General features: G+C 48.3%; 1 protein-coding gene across 10 annotated transcripts in view; it reads left to right on the top strand.

Moving 5' to 3' along the window:
• The window catches only part of CCDC92 (coiled-coil domain containing 92), a 114,968-nt gene that overhangs the window by 85,380 nt on the left and 2,849 nt on the right, over window positions 1-26,739 (top strand). For 2 of the 10 annotated variants that reach the window (XM_066979249.1, XM_066979252.1), the window contains 4 exons: window positions 4,196-4,375; window positions 10,401-10,546; window positions 24,728-24,935; window positions 25,273-25,314. In XM_066979249.1, the coding sequence (XP_066835350.1) occupies window positions 24,806-24,935; window positions 25,273-25,314 (172 nt within the window). In that variant the 5' untranslated portion in view covers window positions 4,196-4,375; window positions 10,401-10,546; window positions 24,728-24,805. Of the gene's footprint in view, window positions 1-4,195; window positions 4,376-10,400; window positions 10,547-11,511; window positions 11,651-11,865; window positions 12,145-12,371; window positions 12,529-24,727; window positions 24,936-25,272; window positions 25,315-26,739 lie in introns of those variants that run through there. The other 8 variants (XM_066979251.1, XM_066979253.1, XM_066979250.1 and 5 more) reach the window with 8 other exon arrangements.

Here is a 26,739-nt window from a genome sequence, read left to right as displayed (position 1 = left end):
TATTCAAAGCCCTCCTGTTTGGCGTTAATTAGTACAACGTAGTGTTTTGCAATTTCCCAGCACAGACACATCCAGATTCCTGCTAGGAACTGGAAGTGGCATCACCACCACCCGCTCCTCCACCCAGACAGACAGCACTGAGGCGATCCCTCCCTCGGATGAAGCTTGTGTATCCCTCACGGCCTCATGGCAAGGGGCACGCATGGGAACGCATGCACTCCGTACTGAGGAAACACCTTGTGTAGGAGCTACTAGGGGAGTTAGAGTCTGCCCTTGCTAACAGCCAAGAGAGAAGGGGACATTTGCGCTTTTCCTGCCTGTTTTATATTTGCTAGAACATCCAGGTATACAAAAAGTACTTGCTGCCTGCCCCAAGCTGCAGAGAGAACGTAATGCTGTGCACCCAAGTGCCAAGTGATGAAAATTTTTGACTTGTGTTTCAATGGTACTGCATGGACCATACCTTAGCATAGATGAGCAGGCCCTGTGATAAGGAAAGTACCAAATGACACTCACATTCTCCTGCTTAGACATCCCACCGTGGTCAGGCTGAACTGTCTGTTCCTTGCACTGCCCTGAGGGTGCTCCTGGCACTGACTTTGGTGCACGGTTATTTTGTGTCCTCGGTGCAAAGTCTCTTGTTTGGTTCTTTCTCATTGCTGGTTACATCTCGCCTTGTGCATGGGACCATTGGCCTCAGTGTTCTAGTGCTGGAGACGTTTCTTCTGTGTTAATTGCATTTACACGTTCAATTACCCATTAGCCATCAACCCGAGCAGCCCATATGGCGTGAAGGAGGCCCTTCCCAGCGAGCGAGGAATGCTTGGGACAGCGTGGAGCACAGGTGGGGCACAGTAACGGCCCCGCAGCCGGCCCCTCGGAGTGCCCATCGCACGGCCACCGTTGGAGCCCGTGACCACCACCACCATCCCCACGGCATCACAACCCCGCTGTGCGCTCAGCCCTTCCCAGCACCGTGGTTTCTGCCTGCTCTCCGCAGTGCCACGGCAGCCTTCTCTGTACCAGTTAATTGTCTTTTTATGCCTCCAGCCTCCCTCCAGATAAATTTTTTTTTTTTAACTCAGAAATACATTTGTTGCAAATAGATGCCAGCAGCTCCCAGTGCCAAGAAGATGCGGTGCTCCTTCTGCTTGCTCTGTTTTCCAGTGAACCGTATCGTTTTGTGCTTGTTTCTCTGTGACCTTTGGAGCCCATTCAAAGTCATCTGCCTTTTGCTTTGATTTAATTTCAATCCAGCGCATGTTGCCAGCTGATTTGCTGCCTGTTTTTACACATAGCCAGCAAATCACCACCTCTTCATATTGTTTAGACAGCCATCAAATCTAGGCCTGCCAGCTCTTTTTGTTAATGGACTGGGAAGGCTTGGTACGTCTAGCTGATGTGACCAGAAAGGGACCAGAAAGCTGCTTAATCCTAGCTAGCAAATCTTTAAAGCACAGTGTGGGACTTGTATGGCCAGAGCAGGGTCAGGCTTCACCGGGCAAAGCTTTTCAGTTGATTGGTGTGGACCCAAGGTCTGCCTGTACATCTCCTCTCCCTCGCTTTTCTGCTGTGATTTAAAGATGATTTAAAGACACGTGGTTACTGGTTAGATAGGACTGTGTCGGTTTTACACAGCACAGTGAGTGCAGTGTTTGTCAAACGTGGCCCACACCTCCTGGGCTTTCTGCTGAGATTTCACTTGTGCTCTTCCTTCTTTTGTTGGTTCTCTTCCCATAAATCACCAGAGTTAAAACACGTGAGTGTTCCGCATGAGGTGGGGAAAGCCAGTAGCAACCCTTAAACGAAAAGTTGCCCACGATTAGAAAACAAGAGTGTAAACAAAAGCAGCCTTATTGAGCTCCTTCTCCCCAGAGAAGGAACTCCCTTGCTCACCAGCTCAGCCCCTGAAGGGACAGGGGCAGTCTGTGGGCTTAGCCATTTGCCACATGGGGGTCTTTGCTGTCCTGCATTCAAGCCTGGCTCAGAGCTGTGGGCCGTGTACGGGAGGGAGGTTTCTTCCAAGAGGGCTGAGCTGCTCCGGGCACCTGGGAGCCCCAGTACCTCTCACCCCAGCAGTTCACTGCCCCAGAACTGCTGGGACCTGCCTTCGCAGCCGTGGGGCTGTGGGCTGCAACCCCGGCTCGTCCAGCACTCCCTAGGGGTGCACAGCTGAATACTGGGGAACTTTAACGTTCCTCCAGGCCGACAGAGCAGCCAGCAGGCTGCAGAGGTCAGGGGTTAGTCCTGGCTTGGCTCTGATACAGTCTTTTGAGCTGTCTGAACCCCAGACGCTCCGTGTCTACAGTTACGCATCTGATCCCGATGGAAGCTCGTTTGGTTGCACAGCCATGTAACAGAGAGCTCAGTAACAGAGCATTTGCCAAAGCTTTGCATTTTGCACTCAGATCGGCACTGCGACGAGCATCCACGCTGCTGAGTGCTCCCCCACAGGTCCTCCTGCCACCCAGGGAGTCAGGCACAGCGACACGAAGCCCGGTAATGCCTCACCTGGGGGAGCACAGCACAGCCAGCCCGCCTGGTTCACAGCCTGCTGCAGGCACATCTCAAACTTCTCATGAAAGGCTAAAGGAAAAAGGCACCACCAGAGCCCTGGGGCTGGAAGGCAGCCTGGGACGGGCCCATCTCTTGCTGTTCCAGTGCCCACATGTGGCCAAGCTCTGCATCTTTTGCCTTCTTGCATCCAAGTGGAGGGCAAACTCTTTGCAAAGAAAGCAAGTGTCCTCTGCTGGCTGCAAGCAAAAAATGCATGTGGTGATACCCGGGCTGCAGACAGCATTGGAGTAGGAACGTTATGTGGAGTTTGCAACCTGACTTGTTTTAAAGATGGACAATAATCCAGCTGTGAAATGAAGCTACAAGCCGGCTGATGCAGCACGCAGCATGGACAAAGGAGGGGTGTCAGGGTGTCTGTGCCTTCAGGCTGGGAGTGCAGGGCAGGGTGCAGCCCTTCTCCCCGAGCAGTTCCCCCCGGACATCCCCTGTAAGACACGAGATGTTGCAGGCTGGAAGGGGCAACTGCAGGAGAGGGACAAGAGATCGGAGGTGCCCGAGGCACGGGAGCGGAGGAACTCCCCAGCAGCATGAAACCCATTTCGGGCAGTCCCTGCAGGAAGGACGCGAGAGCAGGGGCCGGAATCCAGCATGCGCTTGTGCTCTGCGTTTCTGAAATAATCCCTCAGAGATCAATGGGGTTTCACATCTCTCCCCATCTGTTCTTAATCTGTTCGCTTGACAGATGCCAAACCACCATACCCTGTATGGAAAAACACAAAACAAAATACAAAGCCTTCTATCTCGTGTAGTTTTGTTCAGAAACGTTCCCTGGAGCCCAGCTCTGTTTGTGCCCTGGCCGTGCGTGGAGGCCCCCGGAGGAACCTGCAGCAGGGGCAGATCTGCCACCAGCAGGGTTTTCACAGCAAGGCCAGAAAAGGGGTGGCCAGGGCACAGCCTTGTGCCTGACAGAGCAGCTTTGTGTTCATGCAGTGATTCAAGCTGGTGGTAATCTACTGCTGGCATCCCTCTGATGCCACGAAGCCTCTACCAACACCTCGGTCCTGTTACTCCAGGTGCTGCAGGCTTGCACAGCCACTGCCAGTCCCGGCCAGGCAGGAGGTGTGCGGAGAGAAGGGATCTGCCTCGCTAAAGGTCACAAAGCAGCGGTAGGGCCAGATGGAAAATCAGTACTCTGGACCCCCTAGGGGTTCCTGCCACTTGCTCACGCAGCCTTTCCTCCCAGCATTATCTCAGAGTTCATCCCTGCAAAATCTGCTGAGGACGTGAGCAGCAGCGTTTTAATGGCATCCATGAATACTTTATTTAAGGCTGAGACTCAGCGACTGCAGCACTGTCATTATCATTGGCTGGACCAAACCATCTCTGATAATAAATAATACAGGATTACTCCCAGCATCTAAAAATATCCTATCTTAAGCTGTTCCCATCCTCATCCTATCGATCAGAAGGGCTGAGTGTTTGCAACAGCTTATACAGTAAATGCAGTTTAACTTTCTTCTTACCAAATACTGCAAACTGGCTCTTTTCAGAACACTGCCATGTAATTTACAGCTATATCACTAACTCCTTAATAGTTGCCAGGTTCTCTGGAGCCCTTTGAAACCAAACACAATAGAAAGATGTGAGCCAACACTGACCACACGTTTCATTTCTGCAGGTTCCTACGTGCCTTTTTGGTCTTTTCAGCAAGCAAGCTAATGGAAACAATTCTGTATCTTCAAGGCGGGATGATGAGGTTTCAGAGTTCCCCTGACTGGTCACAAGAGACAATTGATGCAGCTCTACAGCAGCCAAATGCCAGTGCATCTCTGCATCTCAGTGTTACCATTAACCTCAGGTAAGAGGGAAGGGATGGAGAGATTTCCTCTTTGCATATAATTTGCTTAATCAGGCCGAAACACAACCCTGCCAGTCTGAAAACAGGTTTGAAACAGTGACAGTTAAATGCCTGTGCACTTTGTCCATTACCCCCAAGAAAGGAGTACTTACGTAAGGTTTGGATGAGCAAAAAGGAAGGCTGGGGGAAAATGGCACTATCTTGGGCTGCTAACAACATCCCATACGGTGCTCTGTTCTGATACTGCTTCACACTAGCATGTTAATTTATGTTAATTTATGTTAAGATAATAAATGTATTGTGGTTTAATAATGATAATTTATGTTAATTGCTGAAATGTGCTAATATAAATAATTATTAACAGGACGTTAATGAATGAAAACATCCTGTGCCTCCCCAGTTTAGTAAAGGTAGGATTTGGGGTGAAGGAGTTCCTCCTGGCTAACCTGGCATGTTTTGCCAGTACCTCCCAACTCCCTGAAACATCAAGAGGAACATCAGCAAAGAGAAACACAGTATTTTTAAAATGTCTTCACAGCAGCAATCATAATAAAAATACAAACCTGAGGTTTGTAAAAGTGTAGCCGTAAAACCACAGACATCTTTACAACTCCCAGACACACAGTGCTGCCCAGCAGCAAGCACAAAACCCTCCCAAATGCAAGGAGCAAAACTATAACTGCGGAACAGGCCTAATTGTCTTACAGCCTGGAAAACAAACAAACAAACAAATGAAAACTATACATGACACCAATTTGCAGGTCATTACCATTCACCGTCAGGGAAGATAAAACAAAATCCCTTCATTTTTCCTCACCTGGAGACCACAGACAGGAATTGTGCGGAAGCAGGATGCTGCACCTCTAGGCCAGTACCTGGTTTAGGTTCCCAAAGCAAGCTCAGATCTTTGTGCTGTTTCCTGATCATTTAAACCCATTTTCTTTGCAAACCAGATTATAGGCATCTGTACTTCCCTAGCTAACAGTAAGCCTGTTTCGTTCATGGGAATAGAGATCATCTCTCTCAAAATGTGAGGCGAGCCCTCAGGCAATGTAGCTCAGCTTCCCAGTGTGCTCTGGCAGGTTATTTAATATTTCCATGCCTTGAATCTCCCATCTGCAAAAACGAATGCCGTATTCCTCCCACCCTTTGTCCAACAAGGCTTAAAGCTCTTCAAGGTGGGCATTTGCTTATTAAGAGGAGGCAAGGGGGAACTGTGGCAGCAGCGGGCTGGCTGTGTGCAAGACAAGCCTGACCTTGGGCTGGCTGTGGGACTGTGCGTGGAGCCAGTGGGTGATTCAGTGGGACACAAAGCATTCAGCAGGATTATGAAGCACAGAGAGTGGTTGCGGGAGGAGTTTCTGGACCTCCTGCAGTTGTTTGGGCTAGCACTTTCTTCTGTGCTTGACTTTGCTCTCGGGTACAGCCAGGATCTGGAGCTGTCCACCTGCCTGCCTGCCTCGCTGGGGGAGGCATCAGCCCGCTGACCCCGGGACCTGCTGAGATGATGGTACCGATTCAGCTATCGACAGCTTCAGTGACTCGTCTCTTCCTCTGCCATGGAAATGAACCCATGTGGTAGCAATGATGGGAAATTACTCAGAGGAAAGAAAAAAAGCTCAGTGTAAGCCCGGGCAAAAAGTCTAGAGTAAACACAGCCCCGGCCTAGCACCGTACAGCTGTCAAGTCGCATTGCAGTAGGTTTCTTGATGCTGATGATTTAACGATTCTTTGGCCCAAGGGTACATCTCCCACTGCAAATCTGCTTCTCCAAAGCCGCTTTATCACTGACCTGAAAGGAAGCAATCACGGTCTGTGTGTAAATGTATGTGATGAGAGTTAATGCATGGTAATAGCTACAGCACATCTAGCGGGTTGGACAAAACGGACAAGGTTCTCTGTCTGTATTTTGCTCCCTGAACATAGAGGTCACTGGCCTTTATCCTGCTGATATGTGATAGAACCCAGTAGGCAGAGCCTGGGCATACATACATAAATCTGTCAGTGATTGCTTGTGCACTTAGAATAGATTTTATTTTATTTATTTATTTATTATTTTTGGAAAAGCCTTAGAAACAAAAATGCAGATGGCACAGGTCATCGTTTGCCCTAGAAAAAAAAAAAAAAAAAGTTTGGTCTTCTTTTACTTACAAAGTATTCACAATTTGTCCTTTGTCATTTGTGGACAGATTGTCTAAGCTCAGCTGCGTAGTTGAAGAGCTTTTTGAAAGCTGTTCTGGGCCCTAATCACACCATTTCTAATTGAAATGGGAACCCTTGCTCCCCACGTCCCTGGGAAAGGCCCATATAATTGAAAGGTGGGGACTGCTTTTGAGATTGTTAGGATTTGTACAATCACAGAATTCTGGCTAACATCCACCCCATGAATTAGCACTGAAAAATAACAGATTTTCTAAGTGTGTGCTTGGTAAAGTGCAGATAAGGGAGCTGATCCAGCAAGGGTCTGCTGCCTTCTCCTAGGCAGCAATTATAGCAATGTTTTACAATCAGGGAGCTGGTCAATTCACTTGCACATTTAATGGATGAGATAAGGGCAGCTTGCACTAAATTAGCTTTCTGGTGAATGTACGATAGATATCAAGGATGCAAAGCCCTTCTGGCTGCCTGCTGCTACAGGGAACTGCCTGCGTGTACTTCTAGAGCAAGGCCAGGCAGATCTATTTGGAGATGATGCTCATGTACTAAAAACAAACAGGGATGCTCCTGAGCATCCCACTATAGAGCAAAGGACTGCTTAAGGCAGCGGGGGCCGGTGTGCTGCCTCTGGGAGCCGGCTGATGACCACGCTGTGCTCAGCACTCTTTCACCAACAGCGAGCCATGCTGCAGCAAAGTTGCAAGAAGGATCTCGGTGTTGTGCCTCCCTCCGTGCACAGAGGCATGCATGCGTCTCACGGCAGCCTGCTCCCATCCTCCAGCCCCGGATCAGGCACCTCCTGGATCCTGACCCGCTTTCTCCAGTTCTGTTCCTCAGTAGATGCCTGAGCCTCCATCTCAGCCCCTGTCATCAGATGCTATTTGTTTTGCAGCAGGAGGCTTCCTCTTGCACCAGGAACCCCACTGGCCTAAGTGTTGTGGAAACAAAGGTAAAACAACAATAACTAAAACCAGTCTCTGCCTTAAGGAGCTGGCAGCACCTCCCTTATTTCTTTCAACTGCTGTAAATAAATCCTTGGTAATGGCACTGTTTTCCAGAGGACAATAAAAGGAACTGTTGTCGCTCCCTGACACCGACTTTTCCTGCCATTCAGTAAGTCTTCCTCTCCTTCTCTTAATCTTAATTTTGTTAAAGATCAGATCTCGTCTGATGACTGCTAATTATCTTAGATGCTGTTGGTAAGATGCAGCGGATGGACCGAAGGCAACGCGCCAGCACAGCGCTGTGGGAGGAACGCCGGCCTGGCCGGTGTCACTGCCACAACTGGGGTATTTTAACTGATGCTTCCCCAATAGGATGTCTGATGGCAGAGGTACTAAATGAGGACTAGTATACGCGTATCTCTTACACGCACTTATGTACATTTGGTTCTGATTTTTGGGGTCTTCCCTTTGGATTTGTAAGGGATCGCATCACCCTTCAGATTTTAACATTTTGGTTGAATTTCATCCCAGCTGTTGTTCCCTTCTCTGCCCCAAGCTCTGGGAGAGGCTCTGCACGATTTTCTTCCCTCGTCCCGCTCCCAGCATCGCGCTGCTGCCAAGAGGAGAGGACTCATGCAACCTGCAGGCTGCCTGCATGCAGGGGGTGGCAGCTGCTCCGGCACCGTCTCCTTTCCAGCGGGGTGAATGTGAAGCTAATCCCAGCTTCTCGTCTCAGCCACACTGATCTAGTTAACGGTAACGCCTTTGGCTTTAGGGAGTGGAGGAGTCTGGATTTAGATCTGCATCACCAGAAGCAAAACCCGGCCAGCAGTGTGTGCTGGTGTCACAGATGCATGGCAAAGTGAAACAACATCCACATGCAGCATCCCAGGAGAGGTGACGAACCCCTTCTGCTTCCAGCCCTGCAGCCTGCTGCTGTCTCCTGTCCTTGAAATTTGTGCTCTTTAAAAAAGCAAGTCACAGAAAATAAGGAGAGAGAGGCACCTTAAAAAACAAATAGCCAGCAACAGGGAGAAGATACACTGCCTGTAAGGTCCTGGAAAATCTCTGTCCCTGCTCCTAGGAAGGCCTGGAGAGCAAACCCAAGACTACAGAAAGCATGGGGTAGGAGGCAGATCGTCTGAGACAGGTACAGGACAGCATCAGCCTTGCCCCCACCTCTCCCTGACATCTTCCTACACTCGTCTCCCATTAACTAATTAGCTTGGACCTTTTAACATGCACATGGCCCCTCCGCCAAGTACACAGAGATTTCCACTCGTCCTTACCCAGCACTGCTGGGAGCCTCCTGCCTGCATGGGCGTTACACTGCCTGCTCAGGCTTTGCAGCCGCTTGGTTTATTTCTATATATAAACTTTGGAGATGCTTCCAGCACGGCCCGGCCAGCCCCCAGAGGGCACGCAGGGCTGCGTGGTGTGGGATCAGGGCGGTTCTCCAGCTGCTCCCAGGCAGACTGGCCAACCTGAGCTTAGCAGCAGGGTACTGGCAGTCTGTGCAGATGTTTGCATCCCTTCAGATCCAGGCAAATCCACCGCTGCAGGGAGTTCCCCGCTCTGCAGAGCCTGACTGTATGGTTGAATAAGCCATGAAGGGACAGAGGTCTTTGAACCGACAGCCAGGACTTGGAGGTCCTCAGATCGGGTGGCTGCTTGCTGGATTTTCTTCCTGATCCGGTCAAATCATGGGAGTCAGATCTGGGATTTATCTCAGTTTCCTCATCTGACCCTGGGGTGGTTGCTTAGGGCCCATCTTTGAAAGGGCGCCTGCGTTTTTCAGAGGAAGCTGTAACTGGGAAGCACTGACAATTAGACAACAGGCATGGCCACAGGCAGCGCAGGTAGGGCCTGGAGGACTGCTGCACAGCAAGTCACAGCTGTTGGTGATCCCTGATTGAGATTTTACTGGAGGGCACTCCTATCTCAAGGGCCTGCATTTACCCTTTGCTGGACTGGTGATTTGCATTTCGGGGACAAAACCCTTGGCCAAGAGTTGTGGTCAGGGCCTGAACTTCCTCCCCTTCTGCAACGAGGAGCCACTGAGGACAATTAGCTGTACTAATCAGCACCCCCCTTTTCAGAACTTTAAAAAAGCTCTGCAGATATTCATGGCACATGATTACCAAGCACCCTACATGACCAAGATACTCCCGTTTTGAACACGGAAGTGGAGCAGCTCAGCGTGCCGCTCACCTGGCGAGGGGCAGCCGATGCAGCTGCTGAAGCGGAGCCACAAATCGGGGTGACGTTTGCAGGCTGAAACCTCACAGAACTGAAAACTTCAGAGAAACCAGGGGGCATGCTGAAAAAATGGCACTGTTAAGCACTATTTCTAGTTCGTTTCTAAATGGATGTGCTTTTGTCCTTTTGTTTCCAACACACTGTCGGGTTGCAGGCGTCTCTTTCTCTTGGCTGAACGTCACACTCCCAAGGGCAGTTCATAAAAAGCAGTTTCTGTCCAGCAACACAGCTGGGGGGTTCCTTCATCTGCGTTAGGTTATTAGGGACCCATATTGAATTTAACATCCTCCCGCCTTCCCTGCCAGGATGAGTCAAACAGCAAATGCATTTCTCTTTTGGCACGAGTCCTAAGTGAATCAGCTCCTCAGACCATTCCTTCATCACCTAACGGGATCCTAAATTAAGAGTCCACCCTGTTACGGCCTGTTTTATATAAAAAGCTGGATGGATCTGAGATAAAATGGAAGGAGAACCATGGGCGGGAGAGGGCTTGTTCTCCAGCTCTGTCTGACCTTGCCAGCCTGTCTGCACAGCCTCCTCTCTGCTCGTCGTTTCACTCCTAGATTCCCACTTAAAGCTTATCCGTTTAAAACTTATCCTTTGCTTTTGGTTTTAGTTTTGCTAACTAAGAACTAATAAGCCTTCTGAAAAATATTTCCCTCTAGGCGATGTTGTTCTGCATTTCCCCCAGCTCCAGGAGCCGCACGGCGCAAAGCACACACAGATCATCCTCCATTTTGCTCACGAGCAGCTGAACCACTGAAGGGCTCATAGATCCACCAGCTTGCTGCTTCGTGCTGTTTGGTTTGCGGTAAGTCTTGAAATATATATATTGAAATATACCCAACCTGTGTTGGGTATGCTTCTTTTTCCTTAGAACATTATCAAGTTTCTACGTCTTCGTCCTGAAGTCCCCTGTAATGAAGTATTTCTTTCTGTTACAAACACAAAAAAGCCACAATCTGCGTGCAATGCAAAGCTTCAGCTCTCCCCGTGTGTTCCCAGGGGCAATGTCCTGGGGATGGCCAAGTCCCCGACTGCCCCAACCTCACTGCGTTTGTTGGGTGCGGGGGGTTCCGGGCGTCTGCCGGTGCTCACGTAACTTGTGTGAGCAGACAGAAATATGGTGATGTTACTTGGCCTCATCTCACGTGGCTTCGTGCAGCCAACACAGACGCACAGCACAGACACCCAGGACCTGCCCAGCTGGTGTGAGTGCAGCTCACGTGCGTGTGTCGGTGCAGAGAGCAGCGCAGAAACACGGTGCACGCGCAGAGGTGGGCACGGAGCGCAGAGCCACCCCTAGCAGCATGCCCATGCAGCGGTCCTGATGCAGCTGTGCACGTTTCGGATGTCCTGCAGCAAAACGCACGCACGTGTGGCCGCCGGGAGCTACTTGGGCACGCGGGCACAGGTGCCGACACGACACAGCACACAAAAATCCCCCGAATTCGGCTGCTCTCCTTCGTTCCCCCGCGCGCGCTGTCACCGTGCTGCAGCACAGCCGGCCCCGCTCCCGCCCGCAGCCTGCACACGCGCCCGTGCACGCGCGCCCCGCTGCAGCCACGCGCGAGCCCCCTGCAGCCGCCGCGCGCTTCCCGCCCCCCGCGCGCGCCTCCCGCTCCTCGGCGCGCGGCCCAGGCGCGCGCTCCCCCCCCCCCCCCCGTGGGCGGGAACGCGGCAACGGCCGCCGCGCCGCGCTGCCCCCCCCTCCCCGTTGCCATAGCGACGGGCCGGGCTGCCGCAACCGCACCTGCGCCTGCGCCGACGCCCCCGGCCCCGTCCGTGTCCCGTCCCCCCCCCCCCCCCCCCCGCCGCCGGTGAGCGCCGGCCCCGCGGGGCGCTGGGCTCCGGCGGGCGCCATGAGGCGCGGCTGAGGGCTGCGCGCTGCCGGCCGCGGAGGGGCCGAAGGCAGGTGAGGGGCGGCCGGCGGTGGGCGGGTGGCGGGGCTGTGGCTGAGGGGATGCGGCCCTAACGGCCCTAACGGCTCCGCGTCCCCCCCCCGCCGTCGTGAGGGGCTGAGGGGAGCGCCCCCCCCCCCCCCGGCCTTTGTGAGGAGGCGGCTCCGGGGCGGGGACGGCGGCGGCCCCGGTGAGGTGAGGAGCGGCGGCGTGAGGGGGCCGGGCCGGGCGCTGTGAGGCAGGGGGAGTTGGCCGGGGGCTGGGCGGCTCCGCTTCGTGCTCCTGAGCGGAGGAGGCAGGCGGCTGCCGGCTCCTTACCGCCCCCCGGCTCTGCTGGCCGGGGACCTCCGTCCGGGTGCCCCCCGCCCCGGGGAGTCGCCTCCCTCCCTCCCTCCGTCCCTCCCTGGTGGCGCTGTCTGGAAAACGCAGCTCGGCCCCGCCGTGGCTGCCGCCCCCCGCCCCGGGCAAGGGGTTTTGCTTCGCAGCCTCCGGCGCTGCCCTTTTCCTGGTAAGGCAGGAGCAGGTGCGTGGGCTTGGCGGGTGGGGAGCAATCCTGGGCTGAGACGAGCGGGTTCCTCCCGAGGGAACGCCTGTCGTCCGTGGGGCTGGCAGCGAAGAAATGCGGCGCGCCTTCAGAGATGGAGAGCTGCCAGCTGCGGGGAGGCTCTCCCACCGGGGACCTGGGGTGGGACAGGGGAGGAAGGAGGGGCCCTGCCTCCGTGGGTGACAGCAGCGGGGTGTGAGCTTGGCAGCAAAATTGGGCAGAGCCGAGCCCCTGAAGGTAAATGAAAGCCCAGACGCTGAGGCGGCCTGGAGGGTGGAATTGCCCGTTTTGATCTGCATTGCAGGTGCACAGGAGGCACCCGGGGTACTTGTTGGCTTTGCCTCGATGGTAAGATGCTCAAGCTTAAAAGGCTTTATTGAGGCTTTGGCAATATAAACTATGTTTCTCAATTTAATAAATAAATAAACAGATAAGACTAAATACAGTGCATTTTTTCTGTATAACCGGCATGTTAGCAAATGTAATCCTGTAGTGCTTTATTGTGACTGAACCTCTGAGGGAAGCTGGACGTTTATGCTCTTAAACAAAAACGGACATTCATGTTCTTGAACTGAGCATCACTTTTGATTTGTTTAAGGCTAGCATTTTATGAACGGATAATAAAAGGCTTGTAATTATGTGAATGTTGTGCTGAGGTTCCAGCAGTGATTTTTAGTGAAAAAGGGCCGTAACAGAGGAAAGTATCATCTGCTTAAGCAGAAAGTATTTATTATATAATATGTAGAAATATATTAGAGAATCGGCTGAACTGATGCATAACTGCTTGTTTTCATCCTATTACCATACTTCTGCTTTGTGTATCTGTAAAGTTTCCGCCCCTATCGCCTTAGAAAAGACAAAGGCCTCGTGACCAGTCCAAATGCTCTATGCAGTTTTAGGTCCAGCGGTTGCTGTAAACTCAGAAATAGCAACCTTATTTCATTCCATAAAGCTCTTTCCTTTACTTAAGATTCCAGGTATAATTGCATACTTCTAAGGTTTCTAATTTTTTTAATGTATTTAAAATGTATAATTTTTTATCATTGTAATTACAAAAATCAAACTGTTCTTCCATGTGCCGTAATTCAAGGGGCTGTAGGTATTAAGGACAAAATATTTGTTCATTCAGATCTGCCACGTTAGTGGGTCCTTTAGCAGCAGCAGGGAGAAGAAAAACTCTTGTCCTATTATTGCAGAATGTGAAGCATAATGTACGGTAAAATATTTTTGGAACATTACTACAACTGTAGCCCCTCTACTGTCCTGTTTACAAACTAGTTTGCCTTTAATACCATTAGGCACTAATTTCTAAGTGTGTTATTGCTTTTCCATGGGTTAAGAAATTGAGTTTTAAAATTGCAAAATATTAAAGGGTTGCTTTTATATCCTCAAGATTCACAATGTATTGCAATGCTTACTTGTGTAAACAGAATGCTGTTATGTAATTCATTTTTCGCTCAAGTTCACGTTTCACCTCATTTTTTGTAGTAAAAAAATAACGTAGCAAATTGTAGTTAACACCTTTCTGAAATAGTTCATAATGCTTGAGAATTTTTTTGCTGACAAGTAACAAGTGATGCTATATATTTGTGTATCTGTATATATGTGTCTGTTAGTAACTAACAGCAGTGGGTTTTTAATGAGCAGCGACTTACTGAAGAAATCCCTGTGTCGGGTAGCTTACTGTTGTGCTTTAGGGGGAATAGGTGTAGTCTGAGTAGACAAGTGCATGGATCTTCCTTGTTTTCCTGCTGCTGGTTGTTTGAAAAACAAAGTCACAGGTTGCGAAAAGAAAGACCTAAGGGTGTTGGTGTTGGTGTTGAGAAAAGGCAGTTGCATGAACCATCTGTGGTCTGGCTGTCTGCAGCTTTGTTCATGTCAGTTTGCTGCAGCATACAATAAAACATCGCGTGTACTTGGAGTGGCTGTGAGACATAGAAAAGCACAGGTTTGTGTGCCTTGTTTCTGCTTCCACGCTGTCGGCAGTGCGAGCATGCTGCAGTCAGCTGGTGCTGGGCAGCCACCAGCAGCGTGGGCAGGCCAGGCTGTGGCAGCGCTTGTCCTGTCCCTTGGAGACGTGGTGCTGAGCGCCGGGGTGGAGCCCAAGCGTGGCGCTTGCCCTTTGTTCGAGCAGGAGGCTGGCTTCCCTTTGCATCCGCAGCATGCCAGAACACTCCCAGCTCCTCTCGTGTGTGTGCGTCTAAGGCACCACCTGAAAGAGCAACTGAAGATGATGAATGCTGTATTTCGGAGAGCCAGGTTTGAGTGTTGGTGCTCAGGTGCTGCCTGCTGTACCTCGTCTCTGATTCCTGCACTTCTTCGAGAGCCGGCATCCTTTATATATCTGGTTGTAGTATCTTCAGTGAGCGTGTGCCTGATTTGTCTCTGTGTTCGTTTTTAAATGATAGCAAAGTTGTTTTTCTCTAAGTGAAGCTGTCCAGCAGTCTGATAATGGGTGTCTGTCCGTATCTCCATGGGATCAGTGAGTAACGTTGTCTGAGGATGTTGCACCAGCTCGTTTCCCTTGATGATATTAAGGAGCATGGTATTATAAATGGGAGCAGTACATTTACATGCTACGAGAAGTTAGAGATGGGGCAAATCTTTTCTGAAAACAATGTATTCTGAGTGTATTGGAATATCTGCAAGCTGGTTTTAAAATAGTCTTTTTTAAAAAAAAAAAAAAAAAAGCCTTTTATATGGATCCCTTTCCTTCCCGCTGTTGAGGAGCACGTTTATTCTCATTTCACTCCTAGGAAAACTTGGGGTGTTACTTGAAAATATCATTAAAATATCTTGCTGCTTGTCAGTCTTAATTATGTGGGTGAGAGCCAGGATTCAAGATCAAAGTTATTTAAAAATATTGCTTGACTGAAAACTGTAACTTTTCATGACTTCCACCCAAACAGAACAGTGCCTGCCTGTAGAAAGGCTGAAAGTTCACCAGGGACGGTAGCTCCCAGTAATCCGAGGCAGTGCCCAGAGGGAGGGCACACAAGGTGCCATCGATCACACTGCTGTGGGGCAGAGGTGTTGCGCTCAGGAGGTGTCTGTGTGGAAAAAGCCTGAATGATGTCGTTAGTGGCAGGTTTCCTTTGTAACACAAGTATGTGTGCTTGTTTGCTTTCCGTTCCTCATGAAAACTTGATTCAAGCTCTGTTAGCCCTGCTGTCTTCCAGGTACCTGGGTTATATAGGTAAGAGTACAAGGTACCTAGGTCTCAGCATCATATTATTTAATAAAAAATCTTGTACTTTTTTAAGGGGAGAACTTAGACATAGGTAATCACTGCCCCTAGATTCCTGTCAGCAGCAGCTCTCAAAACCTTTACTTCAGCAAAATGGAGAGTAATTTTCATCTGTTTGACTGTTCTCAAACAATCAAATCGATGCCTTAGGAAAAGACTGTCGCAGAATGCTTTAGAGAACAAACATACTCCTCAGCCTGTTAAACTTGTCTGGAGAATTGTTGTTTTATTCTGCAGAGCAGTTCGAGTAGCTGTGCTCTGCAGCTGGGTCCAGCCAGTTCTGTTGACGCCTTTCATCCCGGGTGAACTCTGAAAATCATGCCCTCTGCTGTCCTCGCAGTGGGAGCTCGAGTTCGGGGCAGTGCCAGGAGCTGGCACCGCTGCCTCGGGAGGCACTTGTGCCCATCCCACCCGCCTGCCCTGCTCACCCGTTTCCCCCTTCCCCTTGAGGTGGCTGCAGTGTGAACCCCTCAGTGAAAACCAGTCAGTGGGAAGGTGGCTCTGTCAGCGGGACCACCTCCCTGGCCTGCAGCACTAGGCAGTCCGGGGGAAGGTGGATTTGGAGCATTTCACAGACGTGGCAGTACACTTGCTCAGTATATCCGAGTGGAAGCTGTGAGGCAAAGTCGTGGCTAGGCTGGATAGCTGAATAGTTGCATGTCTGCATTGTGGCAGGTTATTTTCCTACTAAGTGGGAGGGGAAAAAAAGAAGTCACTTATGTGAAACCAGCCATAGTAATTGTTTTGGTTGGCATTTCATTAAGCCTTTAAAACTGGGACATTTTAAAAATGACACAAATACATCTTCTGTGACTTCCTTCTGTGATTCACGCATCGCTTACTGATCACAGAGAGTGAACTCAAAAGATAACACAAAGTGGTGTTCGTAAGGGAAAAAACTGACTTTTCCATCACAGTATTATTTCTAAGCGTGAGTTTGGAGTTGTACTTAACATATCCTTGTACACCTCCCACAGGTGCTATACAAGGTGAAGTCCTGATTTAGCTTTAACTGAAGCCGGAGAACTTAATGACTGTGAAAGTAATAGGATCAGAATCATTCTTACGTGTAACACTGATATTATGTTAGTGTTGGGGGGAATTGGAGACTAACTTCCTTTTCATTGCCCTTCTTACAAAAGAAACTGGCTTTAGTAGACAGAGCAGTATGTTTCTTTGCAGTATTATAACGGACCAGTTGTGATTGGGGTGCGATTTGTGAAAGCTTTGATGGAGGCTGTATTACAGTGACAAACTCCTTTCTCCCCAGGATGAATGAAGGGGTGAATAAAATAGAAAATCCACTCATCAGGAGCTACTGATGAGAGCCTGCCTGTTCTGCTAAATTACCCCTTTACTCATGAGGGGTTTTAATATAACTTAAAAAAAAATCACCGTTAAAGGAGAGTATTGTTTTTGAAGTAATCGGTGCTATTTAGGTGATGCCTTCCCCATTTCCCTAATGCCCGACTTTAGTCATTTTCAGCGTCTTCTGCCAGAGTAAGCCCTTTCTTCTTGACAGCCATAGCATCGGTTGCTATAGCGTCAGGATACCTTGGTAATAGTCAGAAAATACGTAGGTCTAAAATGCCGCTGCAGGACTGCTTCCCTTTGATTTGATTCTCTTCCAGTCTCTGGCATGGCAGCGGTCTCACCGTTGACTTATTTTTAGTCTGCTTCCGCTGTGACGGCCCCGGGGTGGTGCGGTCTCAAGGACGGGGACTGTGTGTGTTGTCCCTGTCAGCCCTCGTGGCTTCACGTAGGGCAGCGTGTAAGCAGTCGGTGGTTCCTGCACCACCAGCCTGTTAGGTTAAGGCATCTGGAGGAACGAAGGCGTTGCTGTCAGAGATGTGTCCTCTTAATTATTCTTCCTGCTGCCATACCCACTGCTGTTACAGTAACAAAACAATTTTATTCTTTTTACTAGAATATTAAAACTTTGCTTCTTCAGGGATATTCAGAGATTCCCTGTAAAGAGTCTGCGGAATCCCTGATCACAAAATGAAGAGGAAACAGGGCAGAAAAACTACCCAGTAAAACAACATCAAAAAGTGTTAGAAATAGAAAGGGTGCTGAGAAAACAGTCATCCTTCGTCTGGGAGGGGGGTGGCACATTTCGTCTTTGCCATCGGCTGTCCCCAGGAAAGAACTAATTTTGTCTGGCTTTAAAGACATAAACCAAAAGAGCGTGAGAACAGTGTCCTGGGACCACAGTTAGATGCGATAAGAACTGATACGCGTTGACACAGAAGCACAGGAATAGGGTCCAGAGTTGTTGCTACGAGCTGTGCTGCGTACTGAAGGTGGCTGCAGTGGCCCAGGGTGTAGTCTGAAAGGCAGGGCCGGCTTCAAGAGCTGCTGACTAGTGAACATGGTCCGGTCTAATGCACAGGGGCATGGGGAGGGGGTCATAAATCTGCTCCTGTGTAGCAGGCTGTCTTTGGGCTGTGCTGCTGGATCTATGTCGGTAGACGTGCAGCGGTACTGGGTCGGCCGGGCAGGTAAAGGAAATGTCTGAGCAGAAGGACACTCAGCAAAGCCCTCGAGTTGGCTGTGGAGACTGCAGGCTTTCTCTGTGTGTCCTTCGAAACAAGCTGACCAAACACTTCTCGGATGGCATAAGTCTCTGGAGATGGGAGAGCTGATCTAAGCAGAGAACAGCTAAGTGTCCAGCAGTTGGGCATTTTATCATTAGAGCTACATTACTGAGCAATGTTTGGTCAGTTCAGTGACAGTCTGCAAAATGGGGACTATCACTTACAAGGTTCTTCCGAGAGAGCCCATGTCCTTAATTAGTTCTCGAAATTGTGTTTTGTACAGCATGCAAAAAGCGTTTTGGCAGCTTTTGTCACATTTTGAGGGGGCAACAGCTAGATACCAGTTCAGAGGAAAAAGCTGGCCTGCCCAAATGTCTCTCCAAAAAGACTTGGATATTTGTTGGGAGGGAGCTGAAGTGGTTTTCCAGGTGATAATCGCCCCATCTATTTTGAAGGAGATTGTTCTATTTTGTTCAGTGGATACCAAACGGGAATGAAAATGTTAAATAACTGTGGTCAGTTGGGCTTCGTTGCAGTAGATTCCTTTAGACTGTGTCTAAAATCATAGATTAGCATCTCCCTCTCCTTACTTTGCAGTGAGATATGGATATGCTCTGACGTTGTGCACCAGCACCTAATAATGCACAGCCAGAAAATTACACTCATTTCATTGAAATGTTTTGAATTCTATCCAAATACTTGAGATCAGAAAAGGCCTGGAGCCTGTTCATCATCTACAAGGTAGGATTTGGCTGTTAAAATGTTGGCAGTTGTTTATGGTGAGCATGTGATGATGTTGGATATTGGAAGCTCTTGTTCCTTTCTTTTTATTTTAAATTTAAGACGTTTTTTCCCTTTTTAAGGGCACACACACTCAGGAAAGAGATGGAACAGTTCCTTTTTAGGGTGAGCTTACAAGAATGTTCAGTTACCTTCCCGTAGTAAAGAGAAGGTGAGGACTTAGGTGCAGCAGGGATTAGTGTTGCACTTCACATTTCTGAAGGAGTGCTGCTTCATTCAGTTTGTTCTCCCAGACTGTATTCATAAGAAATTCTAAATCCACTGCTCGGTGGGCTGTCTCCAGATCTAAATCTCTAGCTATATCTAGAAATGTTTTGTAGTGATCAGGAAATGAGAAATACTGTATGTTTAAGGGTGGAATGCAGGACGCCATACAGATAAAGCTTTGCGACTGTGACAGGTTGGAAACTGGTTTTAGTGCTGGTCTTCCTGTGAACCAGGTGTGTTACCAGTGCAGTGTTGAATACTGCGATGCCCCTTTTAATGTTTTATCAACCTTATCAAGTGACCCATGCATTCCTAGTTGGAGTTGGCCTAGCACTGTGTTTCACAGTTACTTTTGTGTAAGAACAAAGCAAGCATTTCAAAAAAAAAAAAAAAAAAACTTGTGTTGGAGACGAAAGAAGGAAGAAAAACCATAGAGCCCTACCTAACTACTCTGCGGTATGCGGTTACAGCTTTCTTCCCAGCATTGCCTTAGCTGCTCTGAAATCTGTCCTGCTGATTTCCATGGTGAGAGTAAAGATTGCTCATCTGGCTCTTAAGGACTTGGGTGACGTCTGCATTTCTCGTATCTATCTTGTGCTTTTTGATTGTAACCATATCCATGGCTTCACATTCCTTAAGGCCTGGAAGAGCAGGAGATGTAATGAGCTTATTGCAATCCCGGAACTACTTTATAGGATTTCTTCTTAGAAACTCCAACAGGAATGTACCTGAGTAGATTTTGAAGACTGGTAGTCGTTTCCCTAAGATCTCAGCTGCCCGTGAGACCAGTTGTTGGATGTGATTTGTGGCTACATGTGGTACCAGCAAACAGGGGGTTAACAATTTTTAGGGAGCTTGGAGTAGGTGGAGTAGACCATAGCCAGAGTAGTCTTTAAACAGTGGTGCCAGCCAGTATTCTCTGTAGGGAAGTTAAGTCCTTCGTATTGATTGCGGAGTAATTCCTCAGTAAAAGCAATCAGTCTGCTCGGTGGTACTTTTAGGACAGTAAACAATTCCAAAATGACAAGCTGCACCAGCAAAGCAAGAAAAATAAAACTCCATTGACAGAGCTGAAGAAATCGGAACAAGCCATGGAAGCTGTGTAAATAGGGTGGTGGTAGAGGCATGACTTGTAGGTTTTTCTGTACGTAGCACAGTGTTAGGTTTCCCAGGGAGAGCACCAGTGGTGTCCAGCTCTTGGAGCTCCCAGCTCTCAGGAGCGCTGTTCTGGGATGTGCCAGGAGGTTTTTTCCCTCCTCTTAGTGCTGTGTTTCTGATCTTCTGACACGGTCTGTTTGGTAAACTTGCCCCAGAATGTATCAGTTGGCTAGGTTTGCCTGATGTAATGCACATCTGTCCGTGTTTTCAGTTACCTTTTGTCCAGTTCGGTTGTATTATCTCTAGGGACATAAAAGGACTCGATGCTATTCTAGGGAGATAAATATTTTCTCTGTGGCTGGCTTCTGCTTTGGTAGTTTGGCCAGCTTTCTGGTTAGGTGCTGGCTAAAAAGTTCCTATAGGGAAAAACAAGAGGTGGGTGAAACGCATGTGATCCCTTGGTATCTGAGAGCTATCCGGGGTGCTGGTGTGAACATATTCGCAGCTAAACTCACAGGGAAATTTCTGATGCACAAATGAGGGGAGAAAAAGAAACTAAAATATTTTTAATATTGTATTAATGAACTCAGTTGGCAGATTCAGTAGAAATCTATTTCATCCATATTCCAGGCTTTAAAAATAAGCCTACGTTTGTGTTTTAAGATTTAGTGTAAAATAGCTACGAAGTGAATAGTGTCTTGGAGTATATTCGTATGAATACTAATTTGTGTAGCTGAAGCAGGTTTCTCAGCATAAGTGGCTTTGCATAGTGACTGTCTCTGCAAGACACCTGCCCTGTTTCTGTGGTTGTCTCACCTGTTCTTGAGAACAGGTGCCCGAATTGCGTGGTGCTTTATGTGCTGTTTATGAAGACATGATAGGGCAGGGCAGAATGGGGACTGGATTGAAGTGGCTGCCCATGAATTCTGTGGAAACTGTGACTTTACCACAGCGGCCTTCCCTTTCCTAGACAACCACTGCAGTGGCTGAAGGAGAGAGGCAGACTGCAAGGCTGCAGTGAGGAAGCAAAGCCTTGGAGGGTTGCAGAAGGCCTGCAGGCCGCCAGCCCTCTGGTCCTTTATCCTCAGAGGAAGGAGGAACGACTTACCACGGAGGGGCTGCAGCTAAAACTGCTAGTGGATTGATGGAACTGCTCTCACTGATCTTGTACCAGTGCTGCAGGGGAGGTGATGCTCTGGTGCTGATAGTTTTTTTTCTTCCCAAACCCATAAAACTAGCCTGCCTCTGATTGTTTTTATTCAGATGAGGTAATCCTAGTGTGATCTTTAGTGTGGAAGAGATCAAGGTGAAAAAATAATTGAATAATTGAATCAACAGTGACGGCCTTGTTTTGCTTGTTCTCACATTCAGAGCTAGTTTAAAAATGCATTTATTTTCAAGAATTGAGTTATGAACACTTCATATCAAAGTTTGTTGCTGGTGAAGAAGACTTTTTCTGTTGGGATTATAGTTAGAAGCATAAAGCCTATAAGTGGTTAGTAACAAGTGGGATAGGAAAGGTTCCAGGACATTATATGTAGACCGTTCTGTCACATAGCACTGTCAGTGCTTTGTGTTTTTCAGAAAATACATTTCTTAGTAAAAATCCTTCTGAGCCTTGGTGTACCACGCAGTCTCAGCTCCAGCTGTGTTAAGGGAATGGACTCTGACAGCAGAACAAAACCTGCTTCATACTCGGTCGATAAGAGTATTATGATCACTTACAAAATTGGATGATTCAGTAGCTTCTGTCTGTCTGAAGTCAGCTTTGCAGACAAGATGATGTCACTTTGAAAATGTAACAGCAAAAGCAGCAACAATCCTTTAAACTAACAGTGCCCGCAGTAACTGCTGTGACCGTGAGGCACCAGCTGAGGCTGCAGCACGAGAGGTTCCTGGGCTGGCCACGGGGCTCCCAGTGCGTCCCCTTGCCGGAGGGCAGAAAGCAGTCCCGGCTCAGTGAGCCGCTCTCATGTAGTGGCTGCACAGGAGCCTGAATGCACGACTGAGGTTACTTCTTATTTAGCCAACCCAGGAACCTCTTTTGAGAGTATTTTTGATCTGTACCTTGCTTGTTTCTTAATTGTGTTGATTGCAAACTGACCAGTTCCACACAATAAAGCACGTTGGCACTGTTTCCCTCATTCTTCTTGAGCACTGAACCTGATCTTTCATTTTCATTATAAAGTAACTGAAAGCTCTGTTTCGCTTCTTGCATAGAAATCGATTCCGTGAAAGTCTCTTACACCTTCACTTTATTTTTTGACAGTCAAATATATGTTTCTGTGGTAGGGATAAGTCATCGATGATGATGTCAGTTACAGTTACACATAAAGTCAGGAAGATTGTGTGTGTGTATATATGTACATTTTTAATTTTCAAATGTTTTATCAAGGTTTTGTCTCTGGTATTTCTTTGGGGTCATTTGGATGTTCCTCAGGTTACATCTTTGGGATGAAAGATATAAAATTAAAAACGAGTCTGTGTTATCTTAAGGAATGACAAACGCATGGTGTGTTCTCTGACTGTATGTTTTACTAACTTTAAACTTGTAGAAAAAAATCTTTGTCACAAAACTGCATACCAAAAGAGCCCAACGGGAAATGTTTTACCTAGCAATATGAACCACTTAAGGCTGCCTGTGAGGTAGCCAGGGGACAGAATTAAGGTCCATCTCTTGCACAACGTGGTCCCACAATTACAGTTTGTAGCTGTAATGCCATTGCAGATGGTTGTCCAGGCAGTGAGAGTCCCGAGTCTTATCTTTGCAATCTAAATGCTGGAATTGCTTTTACAAAGCTACACAGATAACTCAATTTAGCCTTAGTACTGAAATGACAAGGCTAATGCTCCTCATGCAGCAGCAGTGTGACACAGTGTGGTAGCGGCTTTGTTGGCCCCGTCTCCTTGCTGGATGGTGGGCGGCAGCAGCAGCTGTGTGCAGAGCGCCACAGGGCACCTGGGAACCCTCTCCTCCTCGCTCCTGGGAGCAGGCCAGCAGCTGTCCTCTGCGGCACCCCGAAAAGATGGCATTTCTCCCAGCATGGCCTGGGCGATTCCCATCCAGCATGAGCTACTGCCCCTCACCCCAGTATCCCCACCAGCCTGGCTCTCTCGAACTTGTCTGTACACCTGTTTTTGTGCTGTCCTTGTGCTCTTGGGCTGTCTGAGGAGGAGAAGGCTTCCCAAGCTTGACAGATTCCTTGCTAAAGAAAGGAGAAATCTAGCAATGTGGAGGAATTGAGGGCATATGTTTCTGGAACCTTCTTTTCAGGTAGATCCAGCAGCCTCTGTAAAACAGCTGTAGGTGGAGCAGCATTGTGTGCCCTCGTTGTAGCAGTGCTGCTCATGTTACAGCACCCTGTGTATGCAGAGAGGGGCAGTGGTCATACTGTGAAGTTCAAGAGCAACTAGAAGTATTTTGTGCTGAGTGATTTTGTGCTTTGAGGCTGCAGGAGGGTGGCATGCTGTCATCTTTGCACTTTTTCATTAACGTACTTATTTTAGAGTTGAAATTTCCCTAGGAAGCAGGACAATAAAGAAAACAGTGTCATGACAGACTGAGTGATTAGATCTACCAGGGACCTGATGACTCCTGTTCATGCTCCTCTGGAGCGTGATCCTGCCACCGCAGCTCACCAGGTACTCTTCAGATGTCACAAAGGGAGCCCCAGGGAAGCATCTGGCTGCACCTTGTATGAGGAGACACTTTCACCTTTTATCAGAGAATTCATTTGGGAGTCGGTGTCTCCAGCTCTACTAGACAGGTGTTTCTCTGTCATTTGGCCTGTGGGTATACAATGTTTTAAAACCATTGTTGCCTTACAAGGAGCAGTAGTAACACAGCAGGGGTCTTCAAAGATGCTTCCCAGCATCGTACTGCAAACCATTTCTGTCTTTATTTGAATCTGAGCACTGCTGTGGCCAGGGGCCTAGTTTTATGAGACTGCTCTGCGAGGAAACCCCAGTGGTGTAAGAGTTCTCATTTTACTCATAACCTGAGCAACAAATATCTGCTTGTTTTGTCTTTAAATGGGACATTGTGCTTTTCCACAGCCTCGCTGCAGTGTCACTGGGGCCCGTGTGGGACACCAGGCTGCAGTGCCATGGGGCCTGCGTCCATGCTGTAGTGCAGCTGAAATGCAGCAGCAGCCAGAGCGCTCTCCTCCCCCTTCCAGTGTGCGCTTCTCAGCTAAGGCGCCCCTGAGCAGCCACATGCACGCACACTGCTGGGCTCAGCTGGGTGTTAAGGGCTCCTAACTTTGCATTTCTCTTTAGTGATGATGCGGTTTAGTCCTTTCTTCCTCTTTCTTGTCCAGAGATGTTACTGAGTCCTGTAACCCACGGGGTACATGGAAAACGCCCAACAAGACAGAGGGACATACTAGCCCATTTCTCAGAACTCCACTTATATCTTGTAACAGGATTAGCGACTTAGTCTGTCTGAAGTTAATCCTTTAAATGTGTTAACTCCAAACAAATGAGTTCCCTGTGCTGCTCTGGCATGGAGTTAAATTAGGCTTTCTATGAACCAAGAGCACTACTAATTGAAATAGTCATGAAACAGAAAAACATTTATACTTTTGGGGTATTTGCTTGCTTGCATATCAATTCACTAATAGTATAATTCAATTATTTCTGTTGATTCTCGTTGTAGTGAGGATCTTTATATCCGCAAGATAACTGCGTGTTACCGTTCTACATCTGTTTACTGACAGAGCGACTGCATGCCAGGATGGCAACTTCAAACCTGGAGAACCAGCTACACAGTGCCCAGAAGAATCTACTCTTTCTCCAGCGGGAGCACGCCAGCACACTGAAAGGCCTGCACGCTGAGATTCGACGTCTGCAGCAGCACTGCACAGGTAACTGGAAAGCGTGCTGATACGCTGGGTCAGTGCTTGACTCTTCTCACAAGAATGGGGTAACTGCTTCCTACCTGAGCAGTGAATCCTCTGCAACAGAGCCCCCCATTGGGGTATAGTTAGGGTGCGTGTATTTCAGGGCATGACAGTGTGGTCAGTAAGCAGAGATCTGCCTTTAAAAAAAAAAAACTGTCATGGGATTGTTCTGTGGTTGGGTTGGTTTTTTACAGATTTGATCTTTTGCAGTGGATCTCCTATTACTGTAAACATGCTCACCAAGTGGTTTATTTGTTGTTGTTCTAACAAAGAAAGCTAAACAACTTTTTTTCCCCTTCAGATTTAACCTATGAGCTGACTGTAAAGACTTCAGACTTGTCAGGTAAGGAATACGTAACATTTTTTGTTTAGTGTTCATGTTAAACTGCCTCATGTTTCTTAATGTTTTACTTTCTCCATTATAAGTAGGTGAGAATACTTTGCATAGGGATGTTGACTCTATAAATTCAAAAGATACAAGAGTAGCTTTCTACTTTCCAGAGTTATGGTTATTTATGGAATAAATGTCGCAAATTCTTTAGCAAGGCTATCTTCGAAAGACCAAGGAAGAGTGTGCAGAACTGCTGCCTCCTCCCTGTTTAGAGACAATCAGTTCCCTAGCTCCCTGCGTATGCTGCATGCATTGCGAGCAGGAACGGAATTTTAGAGGCAGGAGAGAGACTTATTAAAACTTAGCTGGTATTGTTATCATACCACAAAGCTTTCTTCTTTCTGTGATGTTATCAACAGGTGAAGCAGAGGAATGAGAGACTCCCTGGGTGTAACCTCCCGGACCAGGGACAGTGTAGGACAGGATGTGTGTTGCGGATAAGAGAGAACACCGGCAAATCTAGCAAGGCAACTGAGCTGCTTTGCATGGGCTCAGCATTAATTTTTGATATTGCAGTGTTTGTCGGATACTTCTCATCACAGGATTTTTAGAGTAGGTGGTCTGTTAGTAATGCCAGTGTGTTGGTGCTGTGACAGACATGAACATTGCCCACTGTGGAGGGGACAATGTCTAACAATTTATAGTTGAAAGTTCTGTGACTAGAGTGCTGTATTATTGGAGAATTTTGGGCTGAAGGTCCCTGCTGAACAGTTGGAAAGCTGTCCAGCTGCAAAAACTAAAGAGTGACAAAATCACCCCACACGCCCCATGTGCGGTGTGAGGGCACAGGTGCGGAGACGGGGTCAGCCTGTAGGGCATGCCCACAGTGCAAGATCCCCTGGTGTACAGGGGGGCGTGTTCTTGTGAAGAGAAGGCAGCCAGGCTCAGACACCTCATCCCCAGAGAGACTTCTACAGCAGTGAAGAGGAACGTCTCTGCCCACAGTCACAGGCTTCAGCTGTCCATGGGGACCAAAGCTAAAGCCTGGGCATGCCTTCCTGGTGAGCTGGGACAGCTGTTCCGGCCTGCTCACCAGCCAGTCTGGTGCTTGCTGGGAGAGCAGATCCTCTTAATGACCAGCCAGTTTGCAAAATGGCTCTAATTCTGAGCAAGTATGGCAAGCATGGTTTCTGTAATCCCTGTTTACCTCAATGCGTGAAGCATCTTTACCTGGTGTCAACAGCTTTCTTTTAAGCTGTGGTGAGTGGCAGTAGCTCTTCATCTGTTCTGTAAGAGCCATCCCAGTGCTTCTGAAGATAAAGTGATTCTTACAGTATTAGCACAAGTTAGCCTTTGGGGTCTTCTTATGGGTTTGAATTGTCAAAAGGAACCCTGCTCCACTGTTTAACTTAATGACTATCATTAAATTGAAACACT

This window comes from Anser cygnoides, chromosome 17 (assembly GCF_040182565.1).
Source record: "Anser cygnoides isolate HZ-2024a breed goose chromosome 17, Taihu_goose_T2T_genome, whole genome shotgun sequence".
NCBI lineage: Eukaryota > Metazoa > Chordata > Aves > Anseriformes > Anatidae > Anser > Anser cygnoides.
Note: the sequence above shows the minus strand (reverse complement) of the source record. Positions and strands in the feature narration are given on the sequence as shown.